This window comes from Leptopilina heterotoma, unplaced genomic scaffold, assembly GCF_015476425.1.
Source record: "Leptopilina heterotoma isolate Lh14 unplaced genomic scaffold, ASM1547642v1 Lhet_68, whole genome shotgun sequence".
Taxonomy (NCBI): Eukaryota; Metazoa; Arthropoda; class Insecta; order Hymenoptera; family Figitidae; genus Leptopilina; species Leptopilina heterotoma.
The window spans coordinates 7,127,625-7,154,593 of NW_025111157.1; the positions used below are offsets into that span (position 1 = coordinate 7,127,625).

Consider the following 26,969-nt stretch of genomic DNA (forward strand, 5'->3'; position numbering starts at 1 on the left):
TTTTTTTATTGTAAAAAAAAATTTTTAATTTCATCAATAATACATTTTTTTGTTAACTTCGTACTTCTTTGATTTTTGTTAGTCCATCAAATTATTTTCCATTTGACAGTGAAAGTTTTCAAAAATTGCTTAAATTAATAATTGAAATTCAAGAAACAAATTGCTTTGCAGTAAATTATAGTATTTTTTTCTCTTCTTTTCTTCCCAAAAAAAGAAAATTCGTCTACTAATTATAATACTTGGTACGTGAATTTCTTTTTTTACAGGTTCATCTTCTTTACGAGCCACCGTGATTTCGACTGGAGATATTTTTATAAATCAAGAACAATGTGAAACAAAAGTACAAACCAGAAGATTGTATGAACAAGTACAGAAGCTTTTCGACGAAAAAAGTAATAAGACGAAAATATTTCTCTCTTTAAAAAAAATACGAATAAATATTTTGTTTAAAAAAGTACAATTGGTTATTTTTGAGAGTAAATTATTTTCCGATTCGTTTCGGTAGTTTAAACGGTTTATTTGATGCTTGAGTTAAGTTATACACAATATCTGAATGTTTTGCAGTAATTGAATAAAATTCTATGTTAAATGAACACATGTTTAACAAAGCAGGGTGTCTAGCGAAGTCTATAGTTTTCAATCTTCATTGATTATTTTTTTTTATAATAACTGATTCATATACATATAATTCTATAAATAATACAAAACGCAAAAAAATACACTAAATACATAAGGTAACTCATAAACAATTCAAAATATCGAACAATTTCGACTTTCGAAAGAAAATAAATTCTCTAAATTAATGGAAAAAAAAATCTTGTTGCTTTGTATAAACAACTTCCTTCATCTTTCTGACTTTTTTTGTTAAATGCTAGACACTCTGTAAATATGTAGATTAAGAGTGTAAGTTAAAAGAGTTAAGGACTTGTTTATCATAAAACAATCCTTTATATTTTTTTTTGCTTTTTTTGTTTTTTTTTTTTTTTGTTACTCTAGGAGTAATATATTCTAAATTGTATAAATTTTGCTTGTCTTAACGCTACATTTTTTTTCTACGATCAGCATTAATTGAAATTATTATTATTATCATCCTCATCATTATAATTAAGAAGTCTTTTATCAGTTTAAAAAGTAGTGTTAAGACGTGCGCGAACGTCTCGTTATGCATTTCGCATTAGTGGCGAAATAAAATTTGTTGGATGAATTATTGGTACACACACACTGATTGAAAATACGATTCTCTCGCCGGAAAATTTTTTTTGTTAAGTTCCTAAACGATATGAAAAATAAATCCTCCAGAGAATGTTCCTGCATTTTGCGAGAAGAAAGCGCGGAACATCGCATTTTGATCCATATCTGAGGAAGAAGGAAATTTTACCAAACGTTTATATTTAATTTCAATATTTTATCATTTTCGTTGTTTTTGACAATTAGTTGTAAAATTTATCACTCAGTGAAAGATAATAGAAATATCTAGAAAATTACCATTCCTACAAGTCAAATATTAAAATAATAAAAACGAAACGTTAAAAATTTATTTTTATTATTTTACAGGGTTGTCACAGATCAGGGAATTCAGGGAAAAGTTAGGGATTTTTATTAAAAGTACTGGAAAAAATTAAATCTTTAGAATTCATAAGAATATTCTGAATTTTTTTAATTATTTAAAAAGTATTAAAGTAATTATCTTTACAAATAACAAAATTCTCAACAAAAATTCAATTATTTTTAGGAATTTTAAAAAAATTCTTTGCTGAATTCAATTATTTTCAAAAATAACAATACCACAAGAATGCAATTATTTTTAGAAATTTAAAAAAATTCTTTGCTAAATTCAATTATTTTCAAAAATAACAATATTCATAACAAGAATTCAATTATTTTCAAAAGTAATAAAATTCTTCGAAGAAATTCAATTATTTTAGAAAAATTTTAACGAATATCTTGTCAAGAATTCAATTATCTTTACAAATAGCAAAATTTTTCGCTAAAAATTTAATTATTTTCAAATCTTTTTTGCATTTCAAATTATTTAAAAAATGTTTGATACAATTCTACGAATTCTTTCAACCATTTTCATAAATAATAAATTTTCATTTAGGAATTCAATTATTTTCATCGCAGAATTTAAACAAATTTTTCATACAGTTTTAAATAAATAAATAAAATAATAAAATTCGTTGGAATAATTCAATTATTTACATAAATAACTTTTAATTCGTCGCAGAAAATCAATTATTTTCAAACATTTGTAAGTATTGTAACCAATTTATTATTTAACAAAATTAGTTACTATTTAAATTTCACAATATAAACGAAAAAACAATTGAATCAAATATAAAATGACATGAATGATAAATTAATAAAGAAAATAAACGAAATCAAATTTAATCTGGCGCATATAATCTTTAATTAGAGATCAAATAATTGCAAATTAAGTGTATAATATAGCGAACTGCAGTTCATTTACAAAAATCATTTAAATCATAGCAATTAATAAAATCTTTAACAATATCGAGTCTATCACAAATAGTCAAATATGAATACAAATAAATATATACACACACAAACATAAAATACACATACATACACAAATTTAGAGAAATAAATTGATATAAATATAATAATCAGATTGTAAATAAAATATATAGATATAAATCAGAATAAAAGAAATCGTCACGTGCAACAAAATACTTATCGGAAAAAACAGCGGGTTTGAAAGCAAATCGTTGAAACTCTCGAATCCAAGAAGTCAAATTGGCAAAGAAACTCCTCAGGACAATTTGATTAATAATCCACGATAATTAGTTTCTGGATTCTCTCGTCTTTTTTCCTTGGAGGAATTTTTGGGTTGCGAATCTTGGTGGATGAGAATTTGCTCGATGCTTTATTATATAATCTGCCCACTATTTAATCGCCACACTATCAAATATGATAACAAAAAAAAATAATATATATAACACCGATAAAGAAAAATAAATCAAAACATATAACTTTAAAATGTAAAATAAAATATGAATTCCTACCTATCAGTGTCCGCGGCTGGCACGTGAGAATGTGGCACAGACCCCGCTGTCCGAAATGAGGCACGATGACGAAGTGAGAAACACAAAATCATCGTCCTGAGAACCGACAGCGGTTTTCCAGAATTTCTCCCTACTTCCCACATTTCACGACAGACCAAAGACACCGATAGGCAGTTTAAAATACGTCATTAAAATTCGCGCATTTTCCACCAAAATTCACAACCCGGCAACCCAAGTTACATCTCAGTAATAGATATACATATATACTTAATTATCGCTTCAGTATAATTCTGCTAAAGAATTCAATTATTTTTATAAATTAATATAAAATTCTTGGCAAGAATTAAATTACTTTCATAAATAATCAAATTCAATTACTTAAAACAATTTCTATAAAATTCTTGACAAGAATTCAATTATTTTCATAAATAATCAAATTTTTCGAAGGAATTTAATTATTTAAAAAAATTTCTATAAAATTCTTGGCAAGAATTTAATTATTTTCAAAAGTAATAAAATTCTGCAAAAAAAAATTCAATTATCTTGATAAACAAAAAAATTCTTTCCATAAAATCAATTATTTTAAGGAATATTAATAAGATTCTTTTCCAAAATTCAATTATTTTCATAAATTATTATTTAAATTCCTAATAAAAATTAATTTAAAATTTTTTCAGTATATAATCATTTTTAGAGCGAATAAAAATATTATTTAGGGTCAGAGAAGAAGTGAAAATTCTATTTGGAAATCAGGGAAAAGTCAGAGAAAAACGAAGTCAAATTTTTGTGGCAGCCCTGTTTTAATATTTGACTTGGAGGATTGATAATTTTCTTGATATTTTATAATAACTAATTAACTTAATTTTAATATATTATAATTTTTCTTGAATTTGAAAATTTATTTTAAATTGACAATTGAAATTCCTTTCAAAGCAATTATTTAATAGTTTAATTATTATTCATATAGCTAGATATAAATTTAATTCAATTAAAAATTTATTTCATAATTAGACTAATTTATAATTGAAATAAGTTAAGAATTTATTCGAATAATCGAAAGTAAATGAAATTCGAACATACCTTTTATATCCTTATTGATGTCATGACCATTATCGTAACGAGATCGTTTATTCGGATCAGAAAGAATTCCATAAGCCTCGCCTACTTCTTTGAACTTCTTCTCTTGTTCCTTCTTCTCTCTGTCAGGAGCATTTGCATGACGATCTGAAATTTATTTCAGTATTTCTTTAAATTAAATATGATTAAGTAAATTTCTTCAAATTAAATATAATTAATTCTGAATTCAACTTAAATAGTTAAGTCGAAAATTGTTTTTCTACTAAAAGGAAATTTCCACTTCGTTTTAGATTCATTAAATGTCATAAACAGTTTTAATTTTAATAACAGTTTTTTAATTATAATTTTAAACAGTTTTAAATCAATAAAAATTTTAATTTCAAAAATCTTACCTGGATGGTGGACCATCGCTCTTTTTCGATAAGCTTTCTTGATATCATCTGTTGATGCATTTTTGTAAATTCCGAGAATTTTGTAATAATCTTTTCTTTGGGATTTTTTCAATGCGAGTTTTGCCTCTGTAAGTAATCGTTTGTTATCCAAAAATTAAACAAAAATATTAAATAAAATTTATAAAATAAATTTAAGTATTGCTTGATATATATTGCAAAAAAAAGGTTTCCATAAATATTCGAATTAAATTATTTTTGTGGAACAAATTCAGTTTATAAACTGTTTTAAATTATTTCAAATTAGAATGGTTTTTGAATCGATGGTTTAAAAGAAATTAAAAACGAAAAAATAATGAGAAAAAAATGAAAAGAAAACACAAAAGCTATTTAAATAAAAATTTCATATTTACATTTTCGCATTGTTTTTTTTCAGTGTAGTTTTTCATATTAAAATAATTGCCTTCTTATTTTTTGTTGTTTTTGCAAAATTTAAAGAAAAAAAAGTTTTAAAAAAATTCACAATTCACAATTGTAGTCAATAACTTTAACATACGCAAATCTCTACACTTGGAAAGAGAGATAAATTTAAAGAAAAAAAAAAAGAAAAAATAGCTGTTATATGATATTGTGTACTCCATTATTAATATTCAGATTAACTACTTCAGAACTTATTACCTTATGAGTAAAAAAATATTGAGAAATAAAAAATAATCCAGGTAAAAAAGATATGTGTGATGTTGTGTGTATCCTCTGTTAATAAATCTAGAGACGAAACGGAAAATTCGAAATGAATTTTGTGAATTCTTCGACTTTTTCAAGATTGTACTATTTTACATTAATCTCATTTCCATTAATTAAATTTTCATATTTTTTAATTTTATGTCTATAAAAAATTTTATTAGATATTTATTACTTTAACTAGAAAAATAGTCAGAAAAACAAAATTTTAAAAATAAAAAATATAAATTTAGAATGAAAAAAAACTTCCACAGTACAATTTTGAAATTTGAAAGAAATCTTGATCAGAAAAACGAGAAGGAAAAGAATTTTTCACTTAGGATTTTTTTCAATGAGGAGATAAATTTTAGAGAACGAATATAGTTGTTAGGAATGAAAATAGAAAGTGAATATAATAAATACGAAACTAGTGACTGAATTACAGGCTTCGCACTCCTGCTAAAAATTTACTAAAACTTTTTTAAATTTGTGACACTAAAAGCTACTTTTTTAATTTTTATTGAGTAAATCCGCTGGTACCTAGTAAACATACCAAATAATTCTCAAAAATTTTAATAAATTTCTTCGAAACGATTCAATTATTTTTGAACAAAAAAAAAAATCTGTAAGAAAATTTTTGTCGCTAGGATTCAATTATTTTTATAAATAATGAAATTATTCGCTGAAATTCAATTATTTTCCAAAAAATTTTAATAAATATTCTCGAAAAAATTCAATTATTTAAGTAAAAATTATAAATAAAATTCTTAGAAGAAAAAATTCAATTACTTTCATAAATAATAAAATTTCACAAAAATTCAATTATTTAAAATACAATTTAAAAAAAAACTGAAAAAATTATTTTTTAAACAATAATATTATTCACAGTATTTTAATAAATTTCTTTAAAGTAAATTATTTTTTAAAATTTCGAATAAGGTTTCAATTATTTTTAATACAATTTCAATTAAATTATTATAAAAATTTAATTTTTTTAAATTTTATAATAAAATTAACAATCAACTTAAAAAAAAACTCAATTATAAAAAAATTGTAACAAAATTCTTCACTAGAATTCAAACTTTTTTTACGCAAATAATAAAATCTTTCACAGGAATTCTATTAAAAATAAAATTATAATAAAATTCATTGCAAGAATTCAAGTATTTAAAATTCTTCTCTGCGAATTCAATTATTTAAAAAAAAAAAAAATTTGACGAAATACATAAATTATTTTTAATTTCTTAATTATTTCTTTCTCAATTAAATTCTAAATTCTTTGAATTTTAAATTACTTTTATAAATAACAAAATTAATAAAAAGAATACAATTATTTTCAAATAAGTTTTAATAAAATTATTCTTTAATTACTTTCAATATAATTGCAATTAAACTTCTCTAAAGAATTAAATTATTTTAAAAAATTTTAAAAAATTAAAGAAATTGTAATTAATTAAAAATTAAATTATTTTTAAAAACTTTAATCAAAATTGTTTATTTATATTTAATTAAACTTAAATTTAAACGAAAAATGTTATTATTCTTAAAAAATTGATTAAAATTCTTCGAATGAAATTAATTATTTTCAAAAATTTTGATAAATTTCTTCATAAAAATTCAATTTTAAGAAATAATTCATTGTTTCATCAATTATTTGTTTTTGTATTCAAATAATTCAATTTCCGAGAAGTTTCTGATAAAAATTTATTTAAGAAGAAATCAGTTGATATTTTTGAGATTATAATTGAAATTTTTGCTACTTTTTAAAGAATAATTATCGAGTGCAAAGCCTGAAATTAATAAAATTATTAGTAGAATTGCTAGAGAAGACAAGTAGTGAATATAAAACTAGTGATTGAAAGCTAGAAAAATTAGTGACTATAGTGAGAGCGTTCCTCAGTAAAAAAAAAGGAACTTTTTTCACTTTTTAGATCAGAAATAATTCAAAAATAATTTTTCCCAAAAAAAAGTAATAATAAAAATTACAATTTTGAGAAAAATAAAATCCTCGGAAAAAAGTTGAATTTTTTTCCAAATATTTTATTCTTGATTCTGGACGTTATTGCACATCAGCCAACAAGATTAAGACTGTAGTTTAAGACAACTTTTAACAAAGATAAGAACCGTTAGCAATCTGCAACAATTATTTTTTGATCCCTTCCAAACCGTTTACAAATTTTAAGCGTTTTTGCAAAATACCAAAAGAATAATAATAAATTATGGCATAAATCTCATTCGATTTTTCATCAAATTCACGCGCACTTTTGTTTTTCTCTTCATTTCCTTCGATTTCATTCACACGCAATAACAAATTTTGTGATTTTTACTCAATTGAAAAATTTGCAAATTTCATTAAATTGCAAAATTTACAATTTTAATTAAATTACAAAATTTGCAGTTGTAATAAAATAAAAAATTTGTGACTTGGATTAAATTAGAAAATTTTGTTTTTAATTAAATTACAAATTTTGATTGAATTTGTTCAAAAACAAACTCATAATTATTTTCCCCCATTCACGAAGAATTTAACTAATTTCTCACCATTTTATTTTATATTTATAATTTGCATTTTTAATAAACCAAAACAAAAAAAAAACTTTGTATTAGATTGCGTCAAAAATTTGGAATGCAGTGAAGTAGAATTTTTGATGACTAAAAGTGTTCTAAATAGTCATTTTTCGATATATGCATATAATTATATATGATTTTCAATATATAAATATACAATAATAAATATTATGCGAAATATGATAATTATTATTAAACGATAACGGTACAAAGTATTATATATATGTTTTGTTGAAGAAAAATGAGCAGAAAGTAGAAATACGTATTATTCTTTTACATTTTTAATTTATTAATTGAATGCAATATTTTAGAATAAGGAAATATTTTTTTTGCTTGGTGAACAAGAATTTAAAATTTCAGTTTTATTTTTTCAATTATTCAGTTTCATTAATAATTTAAACAGTTTCTAGAAGTTTTTTTGTGTAAAAATAAATTCTGTTTTGCAAAAATAAATGGAAGGATAAAAATTGATGACAAAATGAAAATATGAGGACAGAAAAAATTGTGGATGATTGTTGGGGGAGTATAAAATCTATTCAGCAGAACTTATTATGAGTTGCGCTTGGAATTGACCTGGGATTGAAGACTGGAAATGGAGTACAACTGGATTGGTGTTTGGAATGAACATCTAGGTGAGCTGAAGTTACAGAGGATGTGTTGTTTTGATAATGTGCACCTCTAATCTTTATGGATTGAATTTTGTTTTCATTATAAATGTAAGGAAGATGAAAAATATTTTCACTATTTTTTCTCACTGTGCGTGACAAATTAATTATTGATTATTAATTATAATTATATAATAATTATATTTTTGTTCTTGAAAAGCTTTCTAATTTTTTCTATAATTAAAAAATTAAAATATTCTGACATTAAAAAATTGTCTAAGAGTTTATGGAAACAGATTAAAATAATAGCCCTGACAAGAAATTTTGAATATTGAGTTTTCCTCGATCTTTACCCTAAATTGAATTTTTTTTTATTGTAAAAAAAAATTTTTAATTTCATCAATAATACATTTTTTTGTTAACTTCGTACTTCTTTGATTTTTGTTAGTCCATCAAATTATTTTCCATTTAACAGTGAAAGTTTTCAAAAATTGCTTAAATTAATAATTGAAATTCAAGAAACAAATTGCTTCGCAGTAAATTATAGTATTTTTTTCTCTTCTTTTCTTCCCAAAAAAAGAAAATTCGTCTACTAATTATAATACTTGGTACGTGAATTTCTTTTTTTACAGGTTCATCTTCTTTACGAGCCACCGTGAATTCGACTGGAGATATTTTTATAAATCAAGAACAATGTGAAACAAAAGTACAAACCAGAAGATTGTATAAACAAGTACAGAAGCTTTTCGACGAAAAAAATAATAAAACGAAAATATTTCTCTCTTAAAAAAAAAATACGAATAAATATTTTGTTTAAAAAAGTACAATTGGTTATTTTTGAGAGTAAATTATTTTCCGATTCGTTTCGGTAGTTTAAACGGTTTATTTGATGCTTGAGTTAAGTTATACACAATATCTGAATGTTTTGCAGTAATTGAATAAAATTCTATGTTAAATGAACACATGTTTAACAAAGCAGGGTGTCTAGCGAAGTCTATAGTTTTCAATCTTCATTGATTATTTTTTTTTATAATAACTGATTCATATACATATAATTCTATAAATAATACAAAACGCAAAAAAATACACTAAATACATAAGGTAACTCATAAACAATTCAAAATATCGAACAATTTCGACTTTCGAAAGAAAATAAATTCTCTAAATTAATGGAAAAAAAAAATCTTGTTGCTTTGTATAAACAACTTCCTTCATCTTTCTGACTTTTTTTGTTAAATGCTAGACACTCTGTAAATATGTAGATTAAGAGTGTAAGTTGAAAGAGTTAAGGACTTGTTTATCATAAAACAATCCTTTATATTTTTTTTTTGCTTTTTTTGTTTTGTTTTTTTTTGTTACTCTAGGAGTAATATATTCTAAATTGTATAAATTTTGCTTGTCTTAACGCTACATTTTTTTCTACGATCAGCATTAATTGAATTTATTATTATTATCATCCTCATCATTATAATTAAGAAGTCTTTTATCAGTTTAAAAAGTAGTGTTAAGACGTGCGCGAACGTCTCGTTATGCATTTCGCATTAGTGGCGAAATAAAATTTGTTGGATGAATTATTGGTACACACACACTGATTGAAAATGCGATTCTCTCGCCGGAAATTTTTTTTGTTAAGTTCCTAAACGAATTGATAAACAAATCCTCCAGGGAATGTTCCTGCATTTTGCGAGAAGAAAGCGTGGAACATCGCATTTTGATCCATATCTGAGGAAGAAGGAAATTTTACCAAACGTTTATATTTAATTTTAATATTTTATCATTTTTGTTATTAAATTTGAAAATTTGTTGTTAAATTTATCACTCGGTAAAAGATAATAGAAATATCAAGAAAATTTTAAATCCTTCAAGTCAAATATTAAAATAATAAAAAGGAATCATTAAGGATTTTTATTAAAAGAACTGGAAAAAATTAAATTTTTAGAATTCATAAGAATATTCTGAATTTTTTTAATTATTTCAAAAGTATTAAAGCAATTATCTTGATAAATAACAAAATTCTCAACAAAAATTGAATTATTTTTTAGGAATTTTAATAAAAATCCTTGCTAAATTCAATTATTTCCAAAACTAACAATATTCATCATAAGAATTCAATTATTTTCAAAAGTAATAAAATTCTTCGAAGAAATTCAATTATTTTAGAAAAATTTTAACGTACATCTTGTGAAGAATTCAATTATCTTTACAAATAGCAAAATTTTTCGCTAAATATTCAATTATTTTCAGAAGTTTTAATAAAATTCTTTTCAAAATTTCAATTATTTTCAAATGTTTTTCGCATTTCAAGTTATTGAAAAAATGTTTGATACAATTCTACGAATTCATTCAACCATTTTCATAATTAATAAAATTTCATTTAGGAATTCAATTATTTTCATCGCAGAATTTCAAATATTTTTCATATAGTTTTAAATAACTTTCTCGATAAATGCAATTATTCTTCAAAATTTGATTAAAACTTGACGAAAGTTTTCAATTTTAAGAAACATTTAATTATTCAATAAATTATTTATTCGTAAAAATTCAATTTTAAGAACCATTTAATTATTCAATAGATTATTTATTTTTGTATTTAAATAATTGTATTCTTGTAGAAATTTCTAATAAAAATTAATTTAAAAATGAATTTCGGTTGGTATTTTAGACAATAATGTAATATTAAGAGCATTATTTTAAAATAATAATTTTATCACTTGGTTATTTTTAATTATTATAAAAACATAAAGAAATCGATATTAACTTAATTTTAATATATTATAATTTTTCTTGAATTTGAAAATTTATTTTAAATTGACAATTGAAATTCCTTTCAAAGCAATTATTTAATAGTTTAATTATTATTCATATAGATAGATATAAATTTAATTCAATTAAACATTTATTTCATAATTAGACTAATTTATAATTGAAATAAGTTAGGAATTTATTCGAATAATCGAAAGTAAATGAAATTCGAACATACCTTCTATATCCTCATTGATGTCATGACCATTATCGTAACGAGATCGTTTTTTCGGATCAGAAAGAATTCCATAAGCCTCGCCTACTTCTTTGAATTTCTTCTCTTGTTCCTTCTTCTCTCTGTCAGAAGCATTTGCATGACGATCTGAAATTTATTTCAATATTTCTTTAAATTAAATATAATTAAGTAAATTTCTTCAAATTAAATATAATTAATTCTGAATTTAACTTAAATAGTTGGGTTGCAAATTGTCTAAGTCGAAAATTGTTTTTCTACTGAAAGGAAATTTCCACTTCGTTTTCGATTCATTAAAAGTCATAAACAGTTTTAAATTTTAATTTCAAAAATCTTACCTGGATGGTGGACCATCGCTCTTTTTCGATAAGCTTTCTTGATATCGTCTGTTGATGCATTTTTGTCAATTCCGAGAATTTTGTAATAATCTTTCCTTTGGGATTTTTTCAACGCGAGTTTAGCCTCTGTGAGTAATCGTTTGTTATCTAAAAATAAAACAAAAATATTAAATAAAATTTATAAAATAAATTTAAGTATTTAAATTTAAGTATTGCTTGATATATATTGCAAAAAAAAAGGTTTCGAAGACTTCGATATAAATAAATAAAGAGAATATTACTTCGAGTTTTGCTCATTTTGTATGCTTTCTCATAATCTCGTACAGCCTCTTCGAATTCCTGGAGGTCCATGTAACATTGTGCTCTTCTGAGTAAAGCTTTTAAATAATTTTCATCTAGCCTGAGAGCTTCTGTACATTCTGTTACTGATTCGTTCAACCTGCCAAGCTAATAAGCGAACATACAATTATGTAAAATATTAAATTTTAAAATTAAAAGTCCAATAATTATCAAGTACATTATAATTGAAGAATTTTACCTTAGCGGCAACTGTTGCCTTATTAAAATGTAATTTTGCATTTGTTAACACATTTTGTGGATCTAATAATAATGCCTGGGTATAGAGATTATAAGCTTCTGCATAACGATTTTCCTTGAACGCTGTGTTTCCCTCCTCCTTCTTTAGCTTCAAAGATTTTGCTTTCTATAAACAGACAATGCGATTAAAATTCGAGTCGCTATAAATTTCGTATCAAATCACTACGTAAATTATAAATAATAATAATAACTATAAATTATACAATTTTTAAGTCAATTCTCAAATAATTAAAAAACAAAATTACAATAACAAAACTATTTTTAATTTCTAATCGAATTTTCTAAATTAATAATTTAATAATATTTATAATACTCGTTAGTTATTAGTTATTACACTCGTTTACTATTATTAAAATGATAAAGCGTGGCATTTAGTAAAAAATAAAAAATAGACCTTGTATATTTCTAGAGCTTTGCCATGATCTGGTGCTAGACGAAGTACTTGTTGAAAGTGAGTGAATGCCTTATCGATATTGTCTTGATAATATAAACACATACCACGAACATAAATTGCCTCAACATTTTGTTTGTCAATAATTAAAACATCACTGAAAACAAAAATCAAGATATTAATTGCAGAAAAATTCTAAAAAAATCTTGTATTTTTTTCAGGGAAAACAAAAGAGAAACTAACTTTGCAATATCTTGTGCCTCTTGATACCTTCCTAAAAATGTTAAACATTCCGCTTTTGCTAATTTAAATCTTGCGCATTGTGGACTCACGTCACAACAACGATCCATACAATAAACGACCTGAAAAAAAAATAAAACAGTAATTAATTTCGAACATAAATAAATCTACAAATAGCTTCCAAAATTTTTATTAGAGTTTTTATGAATAATTAAATTCTTTTGACGAGTTTCTTTAAATATTTTGCAAATTTCTTTTTAATACTTTTAATTAAAAATTTGGAAAATAATTGAATTATAAACAAAGAATTTTTTCAATTTTTTAAAATAATCTTGTCTGTTCATAATTATAATTATAATTATTAATTATAAGCATCATTATTAATTATAATTATAATTGAAAATTTGATTAATTCAATTTTATTAAAATTTATTGATACTAATTGAATTTCTGCAAAGAATTTTACTATTTGTGAAAGTAATTGAATCCTTCCAAAGAATGTTATTATTTATGAAAATAATTAAATGTTGGCGTAGAATTTTATTAAAATTTTTGAAAATAATTGAATTGTGGAGAACAATTTAATTATTTATAAAGATAATTGATATTTCGAGATTTTAAAAAAAATTTTAAACATAATTGAATTTCTGCGAAGAATTTTATGGAAATTGATGAAAATAAATGAATTCTTGTGAAGAATTTTATTAATTTGGAAAATAATTGAATTGTACCTAATGATTACAATTTATAAAAATAATTGAATTTTGCAATGAATTTTATTAAAATTCCTGAAAATAATTGAATCTGGAGAAGAATTTTGCTATTTATAAAGATAATTGAAATGTTGAAATTTTTCAAAATTTTGAAAATAATTAAATTTCTGGAAATAATTTTATTAAATTTAAAAATAATTGAATTGCGATGAATATTGTTATTTATGAAAATAATTGAATTTTGCAAAGGATTTCATTAAAATTCCTGAAAATAATTGAATTTTGTCGAAGAATTTTACTATTCATTTATAAAGATAATTAAAATGTTGACAATGTTCTTTAGATTTTTTGAAAATAATTTAATTTTTGCGAAGAATTTTATTAATTTTAAAAATAATTGAATTGTGATGAATATTGTCATTTATGAAAATAATTGAATTTTGCAATTAATTTTACTTAAAATTGAATTTCGATGAAAAATTTTGCTATTTACAAAGATAATTGAAATCTTGACGAGAACTTTTAAACAATTTTTGAACATAATTGAATTTTTATGAAGAGTTTTATTAATTTGGAAAATAATTGAATTGTTATGAATACAATTTATAAAAATAATTGAATTTTGCAATGAATTTTACTATTTAGAAAATAATTGATATAAAACGCGATTTTTTGAAAACAAATAAAAATAATAAAACTTTTTTTAATTTGGTAAAAAAATTCCTGGCTTATTCCCGGTTTTTCCCGGTCAAATTAAATTCCTGGCTATTTCCCGGTTAGTAGACACTCTGTATAGTGAATAATTATTATTTTGAAAATATAAATTAACTAATGTGAGAATTTAAAAATTACTTTTCGAAAATCTTTTGCTGCATAAGCTGCTTCCGATTCAACGATGAATCTTCGTAAGTGATCAATTTCTCTTAATTCAGTTGTAAATGATGAATTTAATGGATCTAGTTCCTTTAATTTATTTATTGTTGTTTCGGCGTTCACAATATCACCGAGCACTATACTGCATTTCACTATACGAAAATGTGCCTGAAAATGATACAAAAAATTATTTTCTATTGCAAATAAGAACTAAAAATAAATAAATAGAAATTAAAATAAACAGAAAAATAAATAGAAAATTAGTAGAAAATTATTAGAAAAGTAATAGAAAATTAACAGAAAATAAAAAAAAAATTAATGGAAAAGAAATAGAAAATTAATAGAAAAAATAGAAAATCAAATAGAATTTAAAAAATTTAATTAAATACCTTTACAAACATTGGGTCTAATTCCACCGATTTTTGGGCATCTTTTAAAGCATCTCGATAGAGACTCAACATCATATAACATGCTGATCGATTGCTATAATATCTTGATACATTGGGGCATAATTCTACATAAAAATAAATACAAATTTTAAAAATCAATAGTTGAGCGAAACATATTTCTATATTATTATTAGCTAATTATATTCAACTCATTCAACTTGACCTACCAATAGCTTCACTGTATCCGACTAAAGCTTTTTTATACTCCTTTGTGGCATAGAATTTGTTGGCCTCTTCCTTTTTTAATTCTGCTAATCTGAAATAAAAATCACATTTCGTTGAGGAAATTAAATAACCCAATTTTATATTAAATAATTTATTTCTAAAATTATTATTACTAATAATTAACATAAAAAGCTAATTTAAAACCAAAATAAGTAAAATATATCTACATTTCTAATTACTGTAAATAAAAATTTTATTTTTTATTTAAAATACAGGAAAAATTCAGAAGAAGAGCAAATTAATCAAATTAATTAACGACTAGTTGGATTAATTTTTATATTGCAAAATAGAATTTAAAATTGGACTGTTATACATTGGGAAATAAACAACTTACGAAATATTAAAAGTGCGGTCTACATTTGACAGTGTCATGTTTTATAAAAGTTTAAAACAGTTAAGACATTATCGTAAAGAATAACTTTAGAATTATTTTTAGCTATTAATTAAATATATTCGTAATAAAAATAATTTGACAGGATAACCTCAACAAAAGGTGTTTTATCAATATGGAGTAACCACACTCACACAATCAAGAAATCATCTTATACAATCTGAAATTTGCCAATTTCAATTTAAAACATTTTTTCTAGTAACATTTTTTTTTTAATAATAAAATATTTAAATTTGACGATTCTACAAATAGGAAATTTTAATTTTCATTCATTCCATTGATTCCTTTGGATAAAAACGGAAAAATTAAATTATTTTGACAAAAATTTTGTAAATTTTGTTATTAACAAAAAGTTACTAATTTTTATAAAATTAAATAAAAACAAATTTATTTCGTAACTTCTGCAGATTTTAAATTTAATTCCTATTATGGTATTCATTACTATTAAAGTTTGACATTTTGTAAAGGTTATAAATATTTATAGTATAAGAGTGAACTGGTTGAGTGTAATTGAATGAACTCATTTGGGGACATCAACAAAAATTTTAGAAAACGAATGACAACGGCCTACTTTGTTTGTCACGGTTTACACTCAGCAATTTACAGTTATATTAAATGTGCAATGTTTACGAAATGGAAAGGATGGAAAGTAACAATATCTTACGTGATTGTAAATTGCAACAAAAGGTATTATATTCCTTGTATTAGATTACAAAAAGTAGTTTCAAATTAACGGTAAAACTGTACCTACAAGTAAAATGAATTTTCAAAAATGAAAAAAAAAATTATGAACTTGAAAGTTATTGATTGTTGTGAAATATGTGCAAAAAAATTGCACTTTTACAAGAAACGGTATAAATGTGCAAGCATTGGAAATTACTTCAAAAGGTTATGTAACTCAAAATTCATTGCCAATTTTAAGAAAATATTAAAACAAGCAACCATAATTCTTTTTTTTCTGGTATAAAGTATAAAGTAGAACTCAAAGCTTACATTTCAGCCTCAGGGGATGACGCACTCGGAATTGTTGGGTTTATTGTTGGAATTTCATTCAACACTTCGTCTGCCATGACTTATTAAAGAGAGATAATCACAAATTTTAATGCAGCATTCAGAAATCAGATGAAAATTAATGTTTTACTAATTAATCTTTATTACTAGGAAACAATATTCACATGCAATTTCCTTGGAGCAAAAATTGCCACACTCGCCAAGGAAATGTGACGGAAAAGAAAGGACAGGATTTTGTCAATTGTCAAGAAATTGCGTGAATAGACTGTCCTGGGTTGTCGGGAAAAGGGCTTTAAAACCTTATTAATTAACGAAAATCCCAGACAACTGCAAATTATTGTAATGCATTAAATCGAAAATATTCTAATTTAAATATATATTTTTATCAACTCTATTGTTTTTTAAAAAATGTCACAAATGTCATGGCACAAAATCAATAACTATAACTATAAACAATTGTGAAAATCTTGAAAATTTTAAGATTTTCCTCTCTGCGCATGTGCGAAAGAAACATATTCTATTGGTTTAGATTTCTTCCGCGAAAATATGAAATACTTGCGGAATAAAAAGAAATTTGTATTGTTTTTCAATATGAAAAAACAATTTCCGTTAATAAAAAAATATATTTTGTATAAGAAAGTATAGAAAACATAATTTATTTTCAGTTTAGAAACACTTACTGACGTCACTTCGATATTATAATATCAAAGTGACGTCAGAAAGTGTCAATGTGGTGGTCGTGGTGGTGTCAATCAATACGAACATAACCTCAAATTCTATCGAAAACATTGTCACTGGAAAAGTGTGCTAAAGATTATATTTTTAAGAATAAACTTTATTTCTTGTAGTAATTAAAAACTGGTATTTGGAGACAATTATTTACTAAATATGTTTCAAGTGTAATAATAAATTTAGCCAAAGAAATCGGTTTTGTTTCTTAACATCAAAAATAATGGGACCACCGAAAAGATTCAAGAAAGACACATCAGGTAAGTTTTTTTATTTATTAGTTTAGTAAGTTAATTTATATTCTGAATAATTCAAAAAACTATATTCGAATAAAACAGAATTTTACAGTATTAAATTGTTTCTATTTAAATAGCATGTGTTTAAAATCTGTATAATTTAGAAAAAGAAAAATCCAAAGGTGACAAATTTTTGTCAAATATATTAAAATGTCATCTTTTTTAGATAAACGTTTTGTTAAAAAAACTAAGGATGATTATGAGGATTATATCGAAGAGGAAACCGCTGATGGGGAACCAGAGGGAATTCCCACAGCAGCCTCTGTTGATATTGAAAAAAGTGGAACAATTACAGAAGATGAATTTGGAGCAAAAGATTATCGTGCACTAATGAGTTTAAAAACAGATCATGAATCCAGAGCTCTATGGGTCGTAAGTAGAAAATCTAGCACAGTTTATTAAAAATAGATGTTTTTAATTTTTCCATTATTATAATAAATATAGCAAAACGTAGATTTTACGCTTTGGATTATTCGAGATTATTTATAATGTTAACAATTTTAAAATCGTACAATACCGACAAAAATGAAGGTTTTTAATTGTTTTCTAAGTTCTTAATGATAATTGACTAATTTATTTAGTAATTAATTAATTAATTAATTAATAATAACAAAGTACATGTTCCGGTGATTCTGTTCGCAGTTTGAAATTTCTTTAAAGAATTTTATTAAAATTAAGTATATTCAAATAAATTCAATAAAAAATAATTATTAAAATTTATATCTTACAATTAGTCAATTGATGAATAAATTAATAATAAATAACGAATTAATTTTTCAGGCACCAAATGGACATATCTTTTTAGAATCATTTTCACCAGTTTATAAACAAGCTCAAGATTTTTTAGTCGCAATCGCCGAACCCGTATCACGTCCTAAATACATTCACGAGGTGAATTTCTATAATTTTATTTTTGGAAATTAATTTCATCTTAATAATTTATATGACAATAATGGATATTTTTGCAGTACAAATTGACAGCTTACTCTCTATATGCAGCTGTTAGTGTTGGTCTTCAAACACACGATATAATTGAATATCTTGATAAACTGAGCAAAACAAGTATTCCCAATGGAATTGTTGAATTTATCAAAATGTGTACTTTGTCTTACGGAAAGGTCAGTTTTCTTAATAATAAGTAAACAAATTAGTTACTGCAATAACAATAAACTTATTTATTATTGTGATACATATTTATTTTTAATTTAAAACAAATTTGTTTAAATTTATTTAAAAATACAAATTTATATTATCTTTTTTAATATAATTTTTTTAACATTATTTCTTTTATTTTATTTTAATTATAAACGGAACGTGCCCTCTTTGATATTATTTATTCTTTTAATAATGTTTATTATTTTAATGTTTCAATATTTTAAAAGATAGAACAATTGTAGACCGAATGGTAATTATTATGAAACAATAGTCTTTTTAATGAATTTTCTAAAGAATTTTTCGTTTTCTGTTTTTTCAGGTCAAACTGGTTTTGAAGCATAACAAATATTTTATAGAATCCGCATTTCCAGAAGTTTTACAAACGTTACTAAAAGATCGAACTATTCAAGACTGCAGAATCACGCGTAGTGTTGATGAAGTTGATAAAGATGGATTAATTACTTGTATTCAAGAGAAATCCGAAGCCCTACAGGTACACACATTGTTAATTCCATTCTATTAAATATCTCCTTTTTGTTCGAATAAATTATTTAGGCTCGAAACAAAAAGAAAAAAAACTTAAGTAAACATTATTAATATTAATTAAAGGAAATGAATTTATCATTCGGTAATTAAATATTAAAGGTGAAAGAAGTTAACAATTTTTCCGAATCAATCTCACAAATAATAAATAATAATACATATGAAACTCGAGAGCTTTAATTATTAATATTGTTTTGAATCTTTTTGTTAGAATTTAAAAATTATCAGAATAGAATAAAAATTTACAATTTATTTAAAAATATACAATTATAGTTTGGATCGAAGCCAACTACAGCAGCAGCAACGGCAGCAACAGCAACAACGACAACAACAACTGAGACTTCCAGTTCTAGTAAAACAATTCCGGATGAAATAGCAACTGTTTATGAGAAAATTGATAAGGAAGATGAGGACGAGGAGGAAGAGCAGCAATTGAAAACTATAAGTTTTGAAGTTAACCAAGTAAGTTGACTGTTCAATTAAATTTAACAGTGGAAATTTTAGAACAATAAAATTTAATCATTAATTTAATACAATAATAAATTATTGTTTATGCATACAATTATTATTATTATTATTACTATTTTTATTATTATTATTATTATTATTATTTTTAATATTACTATTATTATTGTTAAATTAAAAATTTTTTTATTACATTAAATTTACGTCATTTTATTATTATATATTTATTTTCAGGAAAAAATTGAAGTGATACAGAAAAGATGTATAGAATTAGATCATCCATTATTAGCCGAATACGATTTTAGAAATGATACAGTTAATCCAAACATAAAGTATGTAATTTTCCTTGTTTTCTTTTTAATTTCACTTATTCTAAAAATATAGAAAAAAAATTAATTCAGTATAGTATAATTTGTCGCAAATAGTTAATTTTAGTAAAGAATAAATAATTTTCAATAGACATGTTTTAAAAGTATTGAAATTAATTTCTTTTAATCTCATATTTCAAAGAAATTAAAATAATATTGAATAATAATAAAATAATTATTAAACAATTTTAGCATCGATCTGAAACCTTCAGCAGTTTTGAGGCCATATCAAGAGAAGAGTTTGCGGAAAATGTTTGGAAATGGTCGAGCAAGATCCGGAGTAATTGTCCTGCCTTGCGGTAAATATTCCGAATTTTTAGAAAGTTTTATAAAAGCAAAGGCATTTAGAAATGAAATATTTTAATGGAAAATATAAATCTATGCTTAGAATTTTCAGTAAATTATTCTTTTTAATTAAATCAATTCAATAATATAATAAAACGAAAGGGTTGCCACGCAACCTGGAAAACCTGGAAATGTCAGGGAATTTTTATCGGAATCCTGGAAAATTATTGTTATTTTCTAAAGTTATTGTGCTTATTTTTAAAATCTAATTTTTCTTAAATATTTCAAAATTAATTCAATTTTAAAAGAGTTGCGTTTACAATTTTTCTTTGTGATAATTGAATTTTCCAAAAGAATTCAATTATTAAAAAAAATTGGAATAAAATTCTATATAAACATTCAATTATTTTCATAAATAATAAAAATCTTTATAGTTTTTCAATTATTTTCGTAAATAATAAAACTCATCGCGGAATTTTTATTATTTTCAATACAATTTTAATGAAATTTCTCGAAAAATGTAATTATTTTTAAAAATTTTATGAAAATTCATCAAACAAATTCAATTAAATTAAAAAGCCTTCCTATAATTTATTTATCAAAATTGAAATATTAATGTCAATACATTTTTAATTAAATTTCTTGTATTACATTATTTTCAAAAAATTTAATGAAATTATTTTTAACAATTCAATTATCTTTCAAAATAATTTTAATAAAATTCTTCGTAAAAATTTAATTAATTACAATAATTTATTAAAATTCAATTATTTTCAGTATCTACTATTTCAATAAAATTTTACAAAAGAATTTAATTAGGTATTTAAAAAGAAATATTAAAAAATTCGTCTCAAGAATTCAATTATTTCAATTATTTTTTGAAATAATAAAACTCTTCTTCAAAATTCAATTATTTTCAAAAATTTCTATAAAATTCTTGGCAAAATTTCAATTATTTTCAAAAACTTTTCTCAATTCAATGAAATTTTTTAGAGAGATTCAATTATTTTTAATACAATTTTAATCTAATTTTTCGAAAAATGAAATTATAGACTTAAAAGTGTTATTAAAATTCGTCAGAAGAATTTTAATTACCTATTTAAAAATTTGTTTATAAAATTCTTTATGAGAGTTCAATTTTAAAAAACATTCAATTCTTCAATAAATTATTTATTTGCATTTTATTTGTATTTAAATAATTGAATTTTCGTAGAATTTTCTAATAAAAATTGATTTAAATATGAATTTCAGTTAAAATTTTAGATAATAATATAATTGAATATTAAACTCTAAATTTGAATTAGTAAAAATGTTTTCCAATTTGAATTAGTGACCGACTTTTTGCTTTTGAATTAGCAGAGTTTAATAATAAATTGTCGTTTCTACTAATTTAATAGTAAAATTTACTAATTCAAAAAAAAATTCAAAAAGGCAGTCACTAATTCCAATTAGTAAAGATTTTTACTAATTTGAATTTAGAGAGAAAGTATTATAGCGTGAATTTTTAGAAATAATTGAATTTTGAAAAGGTTTCAAATTATATTCTTTGAATGTTTAAATTTTTCATACTTTTAACTGAAAATTGTGTAGATTTAATTTTTTTTTTTAAATTTAATTGGATTTTTTTTTGAGTCATTTGAAGTATTTAGTTTCTAATATATTTTTAATTGAAGAATTTCCGAATAATCGAAATTTCATAAAATTTAATTGTAAACAAATGGATATGAAAATTCTCAAAGAACTTTTTCGAAAATTATTAAAAATAGTAATTGATTTAAAGAAGAATTTTAGTTAAAAATTCTGGAAAACAAAAAGGTTTGAATTTGAAATTTTTTGAAGATCTAAATTTCGCAAAGAATAAAAATTTAATTTAATTTAATTTTTGGGATTATTATTTGTTTTAACAAATTGAAAATTTATTTATTTATAGGTGCGGGTAAAAGTTTAGTTGGAGTCACCGCTTGTTGTACAGTCAGAAAGCGAGCCTTGGTCCTTTGTAATTCTGGTGTTTCCGTCGAACAATGGAAGCAACAGTTTAAAATGTGGTCCACTGCTGACGATTCAATGATATGTCGATTCACAAGCGAAGCAAAAGATAAACCAATGGGTTGTGGAATTTTAATCACCACATATTCTATGATTACGCATACTCAAAAGCGTTCATGGGAAGCTGAACAAACGATGAAGTGGCTTCAAGATCAAGAATGGGGAATAATGGTTTTAGATGGTAATTAAATTAATTAAATCAAATAAATTAAATTAATTTAAAATTAATTAAATGGATTTCAAATCATTGAAATTAATTTTAAATAGTCATTAATTTACTGTTTTTTTTTTAATTACACAGAGGTACACTCGATACCTGCGAAAATGTTCAGAAGAGTATTAACGATAGTTCAATCGCATTGCAAATTGGGATTGACTGCCACATTGTTGCGTGAGGATGATAAAATTGCAGACCTTAATTTTTTAATTGGCCCTAAACTGTACGAGGCTAATTGGTTGGAATTGCAAAAGCGAGGATTTATAGCAAGAGTTCAATGCGCCGAGGTTTGGTGTCCAATGACTGCGGAATTTTATAGAGAATACCTCAATTGTAAAATGAGTAGAAAATTGGTATGTTATTGATATTTGAAATTTTCAAGAATTAGCAATGAATTTTCATTGTATTAATTTTCAAGTTTCATTTTCAAGTTTCGTTTTATTAATTATCCAGTTTTTAGCATTTTTCGACTTGTCAAATTTTAATTATTACCATTTTAACAAAAAGAAAATGGTAAATTTGAAATTGTTAATTTTTCTTTTTCAGTTATTGTACGTAATGAATCCGAATAAATTTCGATACTGTCAATATCTCATTCGATATCACGAGAGGCGTGGAGATAAGACAATTGTCTTCTCGGACAATGTTTTTGCTTTGAAGCATTACGCTAAGGAAATGCAGAGACCTTTTATTTACGGTCCAACGAGTCAGGTAAATTTAGAAATTATTTTATTTTCTAATTTTCTAATGATCCTAAAGTTCTAAACGTTCAATTGAACGAAATTTATTTATTTCTTCTTCAAATTAAATTTGTATTGCAATAATTTTGAGTTGCAGTAAAAAAAATAATTAACTAAAATTTCGAAATTGATTTCAAATAACTTTTGTATTTTTGTTTATTTTAGAAAAGCAAAATAGAAGCTAAAAAAAGTAGCATAAAAATTACAAAATTGTATCATACAAAAATGCTATATATTTAATTTATTATTTCAGAGTGAAAGAATACAAATTCTTCAGAACTTCAAGTATAATATAAAAGTGAACACAATATTTGTGAGTAAAGTCGCTGACACGTCTTTTGATTTACCAGAAGCTAATGTTTTGATTCAAATATCGTCACACGGTGGATCGAGACGTCAGGAAGCTCAACGATTGGGAAGAATTTTACGTGCCAAAAAAGGTGATTATTTATTTTTTAAGTTCTGAACGTTCGCATGAACAAAACTTATTTACTTCTTCTTCAAAGTAAATTTTTATTGCAATAATTTTGCGTAACAATCATAGAAAATTATAAAGTTTCTAAATGTAAATTTTAAGTTTATCTTTTTGCAATCAGTAAAAGAAAATATTTTTAATCCCAAATATTTCACCTTTTTAATATTGTGAAATATTTTGTTTAATATTTCTTATTTATTTAATTATTTGATTTAATTTGCAATTAATTGCTTTAATTTCAGTTATACATTTTCTTTGTTTATTAATTACAGGAGCAATTGCTGAAGACTATAATGCCTTCTTTTACACTTTGGTTTCTCAAGATACATTCGAAATGGATTATTCCAGAAGACGACAACAATTTTTAGTAAATCAGGGTTACGCTTATAAAGTCATCACCAAATTAGCTGGAATGGATGAGGTCAGTATTTTTTTCAATGTAAATTCATAAAATTTTCAACTTAAAAAAAGTTGAAATTCAATTATTTTCAAAAATTTTAATAAAATTCTGCGCTAGAATTCAATTCTTCTCATTAATATTTATAATTCTTCACGGGAATTTAATTATTTTCAATACAATTTAAATAAAATTCCACGAAAGAATACATTGTTTTTAAAAATTTTAATAAAAATTCTTCATAAGAATTCAATTATTTTTAATACAATTTTAATTAAATTTCTCGAAAGTGCCTATTTTAATTTTCTTTGAAACACTTAAATTTTCAATAATCTTTATAAATAATAAAATTCTTCTCCGAAATTCAATTATTTTCAAAAATTTTAATAAAATTCTTGGCAAAATTTCAATTATATTCAAAAATTGTTCCTCAATTCAATGATTTTTAATACCTAGTATTTTAATAAAATTTTCCAAAAGAATTAAATTATTTAATAAAAATTTTAATAAAACTTTACGCAAACTTGAAAATTATTTTCATAAAAAATAGAATAATGATTTCTTTAATTAATTTAAAAAATTATGATAAAATGCTTTATAAATTTTCAAAATTATAATAAAATTGATCAATACAATTATTTTCGTAAAATATAACATTCTTCTTAGGAATACAATTATTATTGTCAAAAATGTTTATAAAAATCTTCGAAACAATTCAATTATTTTCGTAAAAAATAAAATTCTTCCAATTAATTCAATTATTTAAGAAATTTTAATAAAATTCTTCACAAGAATTTAATTTTTTTTCAAAAATAAACATTTCCACGGAAATTTAATTATTTAAAAGAAAATTTAATAAAATACTTTGTCAGATTTCAATTATTTTCAATTTTTTAATGAAATTTCTCAATGGAATTTAATTATTTTCGAAAAGTATTAAAAAATTCTGAGAAATTCAATTATTTACAAAAGTTTGAATTAAATTTTTGAAAGAATTTTTTAATAAAATTCGTTGCAAGAATTCTGGATAAAAATTATTGTTTTTTACTTAAAGGAATCGGATTTATTTTACAAAACACGAGAGGAACAAATACAATTGCTGCAAAAAGTTTTATCAGCCAGTGATATGGATGCTGATGAAGAAAGAATTCCAGGAGAGGGTGGACGTTCCGTAAGTTATTTTCTTCTTCTTTTTACGCTTTTTAATTCAATTTAAATTGAAGACTAACTTTTAAAAATTTTAAATTAACTTTTAAATTACAAAAAATTATTAAATTTTATTAAATTATTAAATTGAATAATAAAATTAGAAAAGTAATTAAATTTAAAAATCTATATTCATGTTTTTTTCTCTATTTGCAGATTGTTCGCAAAGCTGGAAATATGGCGTCAACTTCTGGAGCGGACGATGCTGTTTATTACGAATACAAAAAATTGAATGCTAACGCACAAAGCAAACATCCTCTATTTAAAAAATACAGGAACTAAATCGTACAATTCGGATTTTGTAAGTTTTGTTTCACGCCCTATTTAGTTAATAATTATATAATTTTTTCATCAAAAAAGTAATTTATTATTAAGAAATATATAATTCGTAAGTTTACGATCACGATTGTTTATTGCAATCCTTATTAATATTTTTGCAATCCTTGCAATCCTTGCAATCCTTTTGGAATGAAATTTTTTGATTTTAAAAAATTTTAATTTTGAAAAGAATGAATATGAACTGAATGATTGTACGAATATAAATGAATTGATAGTATAATGGAAAAGAGAGTTTTGATTCAATTAAGATTTCGAACATATAAAGGATTTTTCTAAATAAAAGAAAAAGTATTGTTATTCTGAGCTCACGAAGCATTTGTTCGCAGGAAATGAAAGAAGATAATATATAGAAAAGCAATTGTTGTTGCACGTCGTAAAAAAAAAGTATATATTTTGAAGTGTGCAAACTTGTGTGACAGTTGATATTATCTGATAGCGTGCTCTGGATGAAAATTGCTGATTCGTGATTTGAAAAGGGTCAAAGAAAAGGGGGGTGAAAGGAAAGGAAAGGGTTTGTGTGTCGTTGAAGCTTGGAGACGAAGTAAAGCAGAGAAGCAAAACAGCAACACACACGGAAAGTAGGCCATAGCGAGTGGCAAGACTACGACTTGCAGCTCAAAGTATGGCACACACAAAAACCGTTTCGTGGATGAGAGTTTCCGACAAAAGTTTGTGGAGCCCATCGATCCTGGTGCACCTGACAGAAAGGGTCATTAAACTATATGTTTTCCTAGTGCCCTGCCTACCATTTTATATAAACACACATATGTATATAGGCAATACTTCACATTATTATTTCTATCGATGTCCCTGCGGTACTGTAAAGCTTAAACGTAGACATGAATTTACGATGCTCTAATTTCCCTTGTCGCTTGAGTTGAAATTCTCGGTGTACAACAATGTATATGTCAGAGAGAGAGAATATGGACTTTCGATGAGGTTGTGTCCTCATTTTAAAAAACCGCATTTGGGGAAAAGTACAAAGAAATGGAATATGAGCGTCTCTCGAGTTTTTACCGGATTCATAAAGCATTCGATTCTCATGTTATATACTATCAACTTGCGTTATACTTGCGACTCCGATTTTATCGTCGTTCAAA

General features: G+C 23.6%; 3 protein-coding genes and 1 long non-coding RNA gene across 5 annotated transcripts; 1 reads left to right on the top strand and 3 right to left on the bottom strand.

Annotated features, from left to right (window-relative positions):
- Positions 1–496: 496 nt before the first annotated feature.
- Positions 497–4,649, bottom strand: LOC122510198 (dnaJ homolog subfamily C member 7-like; the record flags this gene model as incomplete). The annotated part of the gene is made up of 3 exons (XM_043624666.1): positions 497–1,356; positions 4,107–4,250; positions 4,496–4,649. Coding segments are annotated over 3 exons (384 nt in total), but the record flags the coding sequence as incomplete, so codon positions are not given.
- Positions 2,868–3,306, bottom strand: LOC122510424. Its single transcript, XR_006302441.1, has 2 exons — positions 3,027–3,306; positions 2,868–2,922 (listed from the first exon to the last, which is right to left on the bottom strand). It is a non-coding gene; the product is annotated as an uncharacterized LOC122510424 (long non-coding RNA).
- A 4,599-nt stretch (positions 4,650–9,248) lies between the features above and the next one.
- On the bottom strand, positions 9,249–16,838 carry LOC122510426 (dnaJ homolog subfamily C member 7-like). Its single transcript, XM_043625062.1, has 11 exons — positions 16,591–16,838; positions 15,149–15,237; positions 14,922–15,046; positions 14,512–14,700; positions 12,950–13,068; positions 12,710–12,863; positions 12,257–12,421; positions 12,000–12,165; positions 11,719–11,865; positions 11,366–11,509; positions 9,249–10,107 (listed from the first exon to the last, which is right to left on the bottom strand). Exons 1-11 carry the CDS (start codon positions 16,665–16,667, stop codon positions 10,022–10,024), a joined length of 1,461 nt encoding a protein of 486 aa, XP_043480997.1. The 5' UTR covers positions 16,668–16,838; the 3' UTR covers positions 9,249–10,021.
- On the top strand, positions 16,152–25,927 carry LOC122510425 (general transcription and DNA repair factor IIH helicase subunit XPB). Of its 2 annotated transcripts, XM_043625060.1 has the most exons (16): positions 16,152–16,284; positions 17,457–17,597; positions 17,800–18,005; positions 18,414–18,524; positions 18,602–18,751; positions 19,108–19,281; positions 19,605–19,793; positions 20,031–20,128; positions 20,357–20,463; positions 22,380–22,676; positions 22,797–23,065; positions 23,259–23,423; positions 23,706–23,892; positions 24,200–24,348; positions 25,379–25,495; positions 25,687–25,927. In XM_043625060.1, the coding sequence occupies exons 2-16, from the start codon at positions 17,561–17,563 to the stop codon at positions 25,810–25,812; spliced, it is 2,382 nt and encodes a 793-aa protein (XP_043480995.1). In that variant the 5' UTR covers positions 16,152–16,284; positions 17,457–17,560; the 3' UTR covers positions 25,813–25,927. The 2 variants fall into 2 exon arrangements, with proteins under 2 accessions (XP_043480995.1, XP_043480996.1); XM_043625061.1 differs by lacking the exons at positions 16,152–16,284; positions 25,379–25,495; positions 25,687–25,927 and having other exon boundaries at positions 17,351–17,597; positions 23,706–23,891; positions 24,198–24,225.
- Positions 25,928–26,969: the final 1,042 nt, after the last annotated feature.

Bases quoted from the DNA above. Each gene is read 5' to 3' on its own strand.
- LOC122510426 (XM_043625062.1), bottom strand. From the start codon at position 16,667: ATGGCAGACGAAGTGTTGAATGAAATTCCAACAATAAACCCAACAATT. The intron at 12,166-12,256 runs GTAAAATTCTTC...TTCGCTTATTAG, and splicing joins AGGCAACAGTTGCCGCTAAG to CTTGGCAGGTTGAACGAATC. The intron at 10,108-11,365 runs GTATGTTCGAAT...CTTCTTCCTCAG, and splicing joins CATCAATGAGGATATAGAAG to ATATGGATCAAAATGCGATG.
- LOC122510425 (XM_043625060.1), top strand. From the start codon at position 17,561: ATGGGACCACCGAAAAGATTCAAGAAAGACACATCAG. The intron at 18,006-18,413 runs GTAAGTAGAAAA...TTAATTTTTCAG, and splicing joins AATCCAGAGCTCTATGGGTC to GCACCAAATGGACATATCTT. The intron at 23,424-23,705 runs GTAAATTTAGAA...TTATTATTTCAG, and splicing joins TTTACGGTCCAACGAGTCAG to AGTGAAAGAATACAAATTCT.